General features: G+C 40.8%; 1 protein-coding gene across 1 annotated transcript; it reads right to left on the reverse strand.

The window, feature by feature from the left end:
- Window positions 1-358: 358 nt before the first annotated feature.
- LOC140498291 (large ribosomal subunit protein uL4-like) lies at window positions 359-940 on the reverse strand. Its single transcript, XM_072599478.1, is given in 2 exon segments — window positions 359-666; window positions 668-940. Coding segments are annotated over 2 exon segments (555 nt in total). The 3' UTR covers window positions 359-384.
- Between the last annotated feature and the right edge of the window lie 9,672 nt (window positions 941-10,612).

Here is a 10,612-nt window from a genome sequence, read left to right on the forward strand (position 1 = left end):
TCTTGTGAGCATTCAAACACATTTCCCATGCCTTCTGCCTCCACACTATTCCCAGCTAATGGCCTGGAAACCTTACAGTATTTTCTAAAGTCGCAGTTCAAATGTAGACATCCTATACTTTTTTTTTTTTTACCACATGTATTAGAAATCTTATTTCATAGATGAAGAGGCTTAAAAGAGGTTGTGACTTACACAAGGGCAACAAAGGTATGAAGTCTCAGGGGCAAGGAATTACTTTTATTTCCCAACTCTAGCTCTCTTTCCATTATACTAAGCTGCCCCTAAGAGAACATTAAATAAAACCTGAATATTAAAACCTCATTTTCCAATTTTAGGTGTTACTTGTCTGTACTACTACTATGAGACTAGATCCGATGTGCCCAATTAGTTCACCTTTTTGATGTCATTCCATGCCTTCAGCTTCTTAAGCAGCAAAACTGCTTCCTTGGTCTTCTTATACCCCTTGACTTTATCTTCAGCCACTAGAGGAAGTTCTGAGACTTCTTCCATTCGATGACCTTTTGACATGACCAGTGCTGGAAGGGCAGAGGCTGCCAGTGCAGAGTAGATGGCATAACGTTTTTGTGTTGTATTCGCTCTTCGATGCCAACGGCTCCAAGTCTTGGTAGGAGCAAACATGCGACCGCCTCGGCTCATATTTCCAAAAAGCACCCTGGCCAGAGCAGTGAGTACCCCCACCTCGAACACGAGGAATTCGAGCAACAGCTCTGCCAGTGCTCCGAGACTCAGCACTGGTTTGATGACCTGCTAATTCACTGACAGCATAAGGTTGCTGGTTATTTTTTCTTAAGTTGATATGAACAAAATTCACAATATCTGGACGAATAGGAGCCTTAAAGACAGCAGGCAAGGTAACATTTTTGCCAGATATTTCCCCCTTTTCGGAGTACACAGATATCAAGGGATGTACACAAGCCATGGCGGGTACTGGAGAGTAAGTGCCATGCTCCTCTCTGCCCGATGGCTCCCTCAGGAAAAGCAAAATTCTATACTTCTTAAGGTGGAAAAATGGACTACTATATCAGAAAGAGTTTTCAACCAGAAACATTATGCTGTTAACCTTCAATTCATCAAAACATTCATTTCATCAGACCAGCTTATTGTGCACGCGTTTGTCAGATGGACTTCTGTGGAAGGCAGTACCCGGCAGAGTATGAAAGAATTTGGTAAGGGGTGAATGGAACATGATAGAGAGAGAGGAAGAGGAGAGAAGAAAGGGGACCATTGAATGAAGCTAGGGAATGGGGGACTTCTGACACTGGTATTCCACTGAAACTGCTCTCTCCAAAATTACTTTTCTTAATCACCAAATTTAATGGGCTTTTCCCTATCCTCTTCCTTTTGACCTCCCTGCAACCTTCAATGATGTAAATCATTCTTTCCTTCTTGAAATTCCCTTTTCTATAGGTTTTTGTGATACTGCTCCCCTCTGGTTCTCCTACTACTTATCTGACTGATCCTTCATACTTTTGTTCATTGGACCCTAACTGTGGGTGTCCCCCAAGGCTCTGCCCAGGAACAGTTTTCTCTTCTTCTCCCATGTTGTTTAGCTTGATGATCTCATCAAGTTCAATGGATTCAATTATCATCTTGAGGCCAGTGATCCTGTTTTACTTTTCCAGCCCTAACCTTCTGTTCAACAAACTTTGCCCCCCATCTCTCTACTCTCCCTAACTTTCCAATTGGTGTCTAAAGCATGATTGTTCTCCTAGTCACTCTTGAAGCCTATGTGGCATCTTGGGTTCCTTTGTCTCACGTCCTGTATCTAATAAGTTGCAGAGTTTTTTGTCTCTGCCTCTACATCTCTCATATATGTCCCCTTCTCTCTTCTGACACTGTTGCCATCCTGGTGCAAGCCCTTATCACCTCACACCTGGACCATTACAATGGTTTTCCTGCCTTAAGTCTTCACTCAGCTGTCAAATTGATCTTTCTTAAAGCATGTCACATCCATCCCTCCCCCATTCATTCAACTGCAGTGGCTCCCTATTACCCCCAAGATCAAATATAAAATTCTCTGTTTTCTAAAGCTATAATCTGGCTCCTTCATACTTTTCCACTCTTACACTTCATCCCTTTCATGGACTCTGTGATCCAGTGACACTGACCTCCTTGTTTCTCACACAAGATACTCCGAATTTTCACTGGTTGTTCCCCATGCCCAGCACTCTCCCATCTCTGCCTCCTGTCTTCTGTAAAGCTATATCCCACCTTCTAATGAAGCCCTTTCCAGTCCTCCTTAACAACTAAGTGCTTTCCCTCTGAGACTACCTTCAACTTAGCCTATATATATCTTATTCATATGTAGTTGTTTGGGTGTTGTCTCTACTATTAGACTGTGAGGTCCTTGAAGGAAGGGATTGTTTCTGGCCTTGCTTTGTATCTCTATTACTTAGCACAGTGCCTGACTCAAAGGAGGTATTTACTTGTTGCATGTGGACTTCCTTCAAAGTAGAGAAAAGAGATCATCCCAAGGTGTGTCTGTTATCGCGATGTTTCCCAGTGTCATTGCTGCTCAGGGCTTTCATATCTCTAGGTTAAATCACATCTCTCTCAGTTGCTTTTGCTAATACCAACCCATATAAATTAGTGGTCACTGTCCCTACAAAATAAGGGCTGTTGATTTATTCTTGGAGATTTAATTGAACATCTGAATGTAGTCCACACTTGCATTGGTCCATGCTGCTTAGAAATCTTCAATAGTGAGGCCTAATTATTTTGAGATGGTTCTGTCCTAGTTGACTTCTCTCTCTCTCTCTCTCTCTCTCTCTCTCTCTCTCTCTCTCTCTCTCTCTCTCTCTCTCTCTCTCTCACACACACACATACACACACACACACACACACACACATCTTCAGTGTTTAATATTTCTAACCTCCCCTCATTACTCAATCCTTCCCAGCTTGTAAGACCTTTGTGGCTCTTTTTCTGGATGCCTTCCAATTTCTCAATGCTTCTCTGAACTTGGGGTGCTCCAAACTGTCTGCGGTCTTCCTAAGGGGCTGAACCAAGGGTTGGGTTCTATAGTATAAAGAAGGCCTTGTTATCTCTCAAGTACACCATGTTTTGCCTTTGTATGTGCCCAGTGTATCATGAGGATTTTTTTTTTTTTTTGCAACCCTATTACATCATACATTTGCTAGCCACTGACACACCTAGGCCTTTCCTGGAATCACTGCTTTCCAGACATCATCTACCCAACAACAATAAAATGTTATTTTATATTTTCCACTGGAGTATATAATAATTGATATTGATGTGGGCTGTCTCCTTTCATGAAGTGCCTTTTGTGTGGTGAGGTGGGTCTGTGTCCCCAGGGCCCTTTACCTCTAGAGAGGGATCCCTAATTTAAGGCCTGGGAAGATCATGGATTCCAGACCAATCTCTTGTTGTCCTCAAAGCTTCCTGAACTTGGTCAGTCAGATGTCTCTGGGAAGAAGAGAGTTAGTCTTAACTTCCCTGTTGCTGAGATGTTGCTTGCTGCCTTTGGGTGGGGGCTATTTTTTGGCTTGGAAAATGTGTTCTCTCTCTCCTCTAATTAACTTCTCCAAATTGTTTCTTTCCATTTTTCTATATTTTCTTGAATTTTCTATCTGTCCTGTCCATGACTTTGCCTTGGTGTCAACTACAGATTGAATGATTAGAATTATAGAAATTCAGAGCAGATCAAGGCTTTGGAGAATATACAATTCCAGCTTGCTGCCCGCCCCTTCCCCATTAATATGGTTCTGTGGCTCTTCATTCAGAAGACCAGGGTTAAACTTTGCCTTTGACACTTAATACTTAGCTTTGGGTGAGTCACTGAAACTCTTAGGCCTCCATTTCTTTTATTTGTAAAATGACAAGTTGTGAAATGGCCTCTGAGGTCCCTTCCAGGACCAGAATCAGTACCCAAGTCAAATGTATTCTTTTGTATATAACTAGGGAATAATGTAAAAAACAAACACCACTCCCCTATAGCCTTCTAAAACAACAACAAAATAGCCAATAGCAGCATTTGGGTGAGAAGTCAATAGCTACTTAATCCAAACATATTATTCCTGAACAACGAGAAGGTTTGTGCCTAATTTCTCTCTGTGCTTGACCATTAGGTTTGTTTTCAACACAGCCAGCATGGTCTGTTTGGAAAGGACCGAGGTCTAAATCTGACTGATTCATCAATGGATTTATGGCCTGTTCAGAACCTTGACAAGCAATGGAAAGAAACACAGCTGGCCTGGGACAAGCATCAGGATTTATTTGGTATGAAGTGGTTACCATAGAAGAAAGATTTGCAAGTTGTTGAAGAATAGATTTTTACAACAGTGGAATTTTGGACGTTTGGGCATTATTGTTCTTGGAGAGATGCTAGTTATCAATTATCAGTTATGCTTGGATTATTAATAAAGTCCAGAGAAGAAATTCACAAAATAGAATGGTAGGTTTTCCTCTGGTAAATTCTGGCTGTTGTGCTCTTTTCCCTACTCCCTGCCCCCCGCCCCCATCCCCACTCCTGCTTCCCTTGTCCATCTTGACTTTTCCATGCAACTTCTGTAACCCATTTTTGAACTTTTAAAAATCATGTTTTCATGATACTTAATAACTGAGTAGAAATCCAAAAGGAAACATCATGGCTTCTAAGAGCCAAGTTGTGCCTGTTTGCTGACTCCACCCTTCTGAGCTCAGAATCAGTATTACAAGTTGTGTGTCCTGTAGGTAAGAGGAAGCCCATCTCCTCTGTTGTAGAAAAAACCCTTCTGTGTTTGTTTATAAATGTTTGCTCTTGAGACTCCCTGTTGCTTTATTTTCAGAACATCTGGCCGCAAATGGTCTCCCTACGTTCTCTTTGTCCTGACATGACATACCTTATGCTTTCAAGGCCATGATTCAAAAACTTAGGTCAAGTTTTTAAGCCTGCTGTCTGTTTCTTTTGGGCAGTGAAACTTGATTTTATGAGTATTCATTTCTCAGGGCTCATTTTTTTTTTTCAGATGATCTTTCTTATTTAGGACTTTTGGAGTATCCCTAGCTCTTTCTAGAGGTTTATCCTTCTTGGAATGACATGCTGAGTAGAACACATTGATCTTGGGTTTGTGTGCTTTTGCATTAGGGCAGCAGACTTGGAGCCTGAATACTTGAGATCCAATTAGTCTTGTTTCTGCCACTATCTGGTCATATGACTTTGGACAAGTCACAGTGCAGTGGAAAGAAGGGTAGAGTAGTCAGAAGACCTGGGTTCAAATCCCAGCAATGCTAATTACTACCTGTGTCATATTGGGAAGATGATTTAACCTCTCTGAGTCTCAGTTTCCACATTTGTAAAATGAAAGTGTTAGATTAGATATCTTCTGAGATCCCTTTCATTTTTAAGTTTGTGACCTTTCTTTCCAGCTTTGTTCCTCTGTTTTATCATGAGGAAAATGAAGATATTTGACCAGTGTTCTCAAGGATCCCTTCCAGTGCTAACACTCCATGATTTGTGAAGTCTTGGTGAGTCAGTTGCTGTCCTCATAGACCCTGCAATAATTAACCATGTTTCATAGTTCTGAAAGGAACAAATGATCTCAGTTGAGTTTCCAGAGAACAATTTTCCACATCACAAATCTCTTCCACAATGGCTACACACTAAAATGTAGCAGTCATTCTCAAGGGGAAGGGATGAGCATGAAAGATATTGCAATGATCCACAGTCCCAGTGGAGTGTTGCCTGTGCTGGGCAGGTGGCTCTTTGGTCTCCTGGGTGTTTTACAAATCCATGGAAGTCAGAAGTGACCATTCAGCAGGAGCATATAGTGGAAGGGCAATCTCAGGAATATAACAGGTATCCGGGAATATGAATATTAGGAATTAGGCATGTTCTTTCATGAAGAGATATACTATTTTGTTCACAGGTTCATCTGAAAGGCAGCATCACAAGGGATCACATGGTATTATCTTGCTCTGATAAATACAAGTGGGTGTGAATTTGAAAGCCCTTTTGCTTAGAATATAAGATGCATGCTGGAGTTTAGGTTTTCATTGGTCTCATTGGAATTGGCAAGAGTGCTTTCCATTCACCCTAGTGTAATATAATAGAAAGATCCCTGAGTTTGAAGTCAGAAGATCTGGGTTCAAATCCTTCCTCTTCAGCGTGTGACCTTAAGCAAGTCATTTCAGTCCTTTGGGTCTCAGTTTCTTTTATTTATCTATTTTAAAATTTTTTAAAAAATTGTTATTATTTTATTTGTTTGCAGTGTTCTACAATCACTTCCATATAACTTAGATTTTTCCCTTCCCTCTCCCTTCTTCCCCTCTTCCTCCCCCCTCCCTCACTGAGACAGCATACAATTTTATATAGGTTCTACTCATACATACCTATTAAATACATTTTCACCTTAGTTATGTTGCATAGAAGAATTAAAATGAATGGGAGAAATAATAAAATAAACTATAATGTAATACAAAAGAAAATGATCTACTGTATTCTGCGATCCAATTCCATAGTTCTTTCTCTAGATGTGGAAGGCATTTTGTCTTAAGAGACCATTGGGAATTTTTTAAGTCTTTGCATTGCAGTGAAGTTCTAAGCCTACTAGAAAAAGTCCTCGCACACTGTGGTTGTTGCTGTGTACAAAGTTCTCCTGGTTCTGCTCCTTTCAGCATCAGTTCATGTAAGTCTTTCCAGGCCTCTCTGAAGTCTTCCTGTTCATCATTTCTTATAGCACAATAGTATTCCATTACATTCATAGACCACAGTTTATTCAGTCATTCCCCAATGATGGGCATCTCCTTGATTTCCAGGTTTTGGCCACCACAAAGAGAGCTGTTATAAATATTTTTGTACGTGTGGGATCCTTTCCCGTTTTTATGATCTCTTGGGGATACCGTCCTAGAAACGATATTGCTGGGTCAAAGGCTATGCACATTTTTATAGTCCTTTGGGCACAGTTCCAAATTGCTCTCCAGAATGGTTGGATCAACCAACCATTATTGACCAACAATGAATTAGTGTTCCAACTCTCCCACATGTTCTCCAACATTTATCATCTTCCCGTTTTGTCATGTTAGCCAATCTGATAGGTGTGATGTGGTACCTCAGAGTTGTTTTGATTTGCATCTCTCTAATCAATAGTGATTTAGAGCTGGGTCTCAGTTTCTTCATCTGTAAAAGTGAAGAGGTCAGAGTAGCTGGCCTCTAAGCAGAAGTATGCTGGGGCCAGCCTATTCCCATTTGTGAGAGATGATTATTAAATTTTCAGTGTGAGCATTTATACCTCAGAAATTGACAAATGCTACAAATCAGGGCTTGGTTTATTATCTTGTTGATTGCATAAACTTTAGAATATTGATGAAGAAAATGTTAAAAATGCAGATTGAGCCTAAGTGTTTTGTGTGTACTTTTTTCTTTTTGGAGGGTCAGTTGTTAAACATTTACCAGCACACTTCCCTCATATTCCTTCCACTTCTAAATCTATGGCCATCTTCACTGTCAACATTTCATTTTCTCAGTGAAAGAGTCTGGAGTGGTTTCTTCTCCCTGGAAGCAATTCACTCTAATTTCCTTAAAAGATGACTAATAATGTTTCCCACTCCTTGGGTTGGTGCTAGCACAAGTGCTGAGCTCACCAGGCTTGAACTTAGAACCACACATTCTAAGCTAAAAGAGTCATCTTGTCCATGTCCTTTATTTATAGATGATGAATTTGTAGCCCAGAGGGAAGGGATTTTAATTAATTAATCAACTAAGTATTTTTTTGTGCCAACTTTGTGCCACACACAGTGTTAGGTGATACGGTACTTGTTCAAGGCCTAGGGTCATAGAACTATTGCTGGAAGGGATCTTAGAGACCATCTAGTCCACCCTCACCCCCCCTTATTTCATAGATGAGGAAATCAAGACTAAGGTGTGGAAGCTGGATTTGAACTCAGGCCCTGTGTCTCCCAGTTCACCATGTTTTCTAATATTCCACACTACCTCCCGTAGACTCTGGGGCTATAGATCTGAAAGGGACCTTAGTACAGAGTAATAACTAGGAATTAATTGATATACTTGGAGTCAGAGGCAAGCAAGATACCCTCAAGTGGGATGAGATAGCCTACTATCCTGTGGGATAGAAATGGATATTGTTGTAAGACTTCAGGGGAGAGCAAAATGCAGTGGGGTTGGGAGGGGACCTTTCTTTTAAAACTAATTATTCTTGTTAACTAGGTGCTAGTTAGCTCATTCATGATTGGACTTACAGGTGTTTGGGAAAGGATCGACACCCTTCTCTACCCATTTAATTCTCCCTTCCACCCACAACTTCTGAACAGTCATCCTTTCTTTTTAGTTTTTTTATTTTATTTTTTCCACTTAATAGTATTTTATTTTTTCCAATTACATGTAAATATAGTTTTCAACATTAAATTTGATAAGATTTTGAGTTCCAATTTTTTTCTCCCTGCCTCCCTTTCCTAACCCCTTCCCCAAATGGCAAGCAATCTGATATAGGCTATACGTGTACATATTATCAAACATGTTTCTGCATTAGCTTTGTTGTGAAAGAAGAATCAGAACAAAAGGGAAGAACCACAAGAAAGAAAAATAAAGAGAGAAAATAGTGTGCTTCAATCTGCATTCAGACTCTTTAGTTCTTTCTCTAGATGAGTCTTGGAATTGTTTTAAATCATTGTATTGTTGAGAAGAGCTAAGTCTATCAAAGTTGGTCAACAGTGTGCAACGTACTCCTGGTTCTACTCACTTCACTCAGCATCAGTTCATGTAAGATTTTCCAGGTTTTTCTGAAATTTACCTGCTCATCATTTTTTATAGAACAACAGTATGATGTTGCTCATATACCACAACTTGTTCAGCCATTTCTCAATTGATGAGCATTCCCTCACTGCCTCTTCTTAAACCTATGATGGGTGAGACCCAGGTCCAAGCAATGGAGGGTAAAGGCCAGAACATTGTGCCAACATTGTGAAGGTGTAGGGGTTGTAAGCTTACTGTAATGTCCCTAACCCTAGGTGAATGAACGTACAACTGCATGATCTTGTCTCCACAATTTGTACAGAAAGGGGGTGACAGAAAGGATTCAACTGTCAATGGGTCACATATGGTGTCTGTACTGAGCGATAGACACATGCCCCTTGAACTTTCTTACCTGGTTCTGGTATCTTCCTCTTTTGGGGGGAAGCCTGACCATAGAGAGTAAAGGACAAGAGTTCTTGGGAGGCATTAAGAGATGGGTATTTATGACAACAGGTTATCCAGATGCTTACTGGATGCCCCCTCCATAATGCTCTGTGGCAAGTGAGAGTGACAGCCATTATCTGTCCCCATCCTATCTGTTCTAAGCTACCCTTTAACTAAGGGAAGAAGTACTGGTCCAGGCCAGGGCTGGGCCCTTTGGCGTTATGAATGACCAAAGTCTAAATCTCAAGATACCCACTCAGTGGTAGCACTAAGTGCTACACTCCTGTGTCCATGTAGTGATAACATCCCAGCACATAAATGTAAAGATTTGGGGTCAGCCAACTCATCCCATCCTCCCTGTAACCTCACACCCCTTCTGTCATTTTCTTAACTTATATAGGAGGTATCCAGGGTATTGGAGCTACAGAAAGCCTGTGGGAAGAGTCCTGGCACTTATTGCCCAATTCTGGTAGAAGGGCAAACTGGGTAAGCAAACTGGGTTCACTGGATCAGCTGAACCAATTGTACCAAGAGTGTTCACACAGAGTATTGGAGAATTACTATGGCTACAGCTGTGTGAAGAGTCTGAGTTGGGGGTCTTACCCTTCCTGAGTTCGAATCTGGCCTCAGACTCTTACTAGCTGTGTGACCCTGGGCAACTCACTTACCCCTGTTTGCCTCAGTTCCTTATCTATAGAATGAACTGGAGAAGGAAATGGCAAACCACTCTAGTATCTTTACCAAGAAACACCGCTCCCCCAAAACAAAAGGATCACAGAGTGAGACATGACTGAGGCAACTGAAAAACACATATAATCCTCTTGTGTTTTGTGGGGGTTTTTTTGCCTGAATAATCTTTATTTATGCTTTTCTCTTTTAAATGATACTTATAAATGATATAAATAGACTCACTTTTGTAACAAAACAGTTAAGCCAAAACAACTGATAGAATAAATCGGTGTGCATGTCACGTTCTCTAGTAAGAGAAGAGTTTCCTCAACTGGTCTCTAGGACCATTAGTGATTTTCAATTACTCAATGATTTACCTCTTTTAGTGATTCTCTTGGTTCCACTTATTTCTCTTTGCACCATTTCCTGCATATCTTCACCTTTCTCTGAATGTCTCACATACATAATTTCTTACTGCGTCAGAATATTCCATTATATTCACCCACCATTGTTTTTCACCCACCAGTCCTTAAACCTGATTGTCTACCTCCCATCTCCATGCCGTTAAATTGGCTGTACCCCATACCTTCTCTGCTTCTTACTTTTCCTTGCTTCCTTCATGACTCAGCTCAAATCCCACCTTCTGCAGGAGGCCTGCCCAGCTCATCCAGCTTCTATCAACACTGTACATACCTTGTATGTTTCTAGTTATTTAACATGAGATTTCCCTCATTAGAATGTTAGCTCCCTAATGGACTTTTTTGGACCAGCACAGTGCCTGGTCCACA

Source organism: Notamacropus eugenii, chromosome 4 (genome assembly GCF_028372415.1).
Source record: "Notamacropus eugenii isolate mMacEug1 chromosome 4, mMacEug1.pri_v2, whole genome shotgun sequence".
NCBI lineage: Eukaryota > Metazoa > Chordata > Mammalia > Diprotodontia > Macropodidae > Notamacropus > Notamacropus eugenii.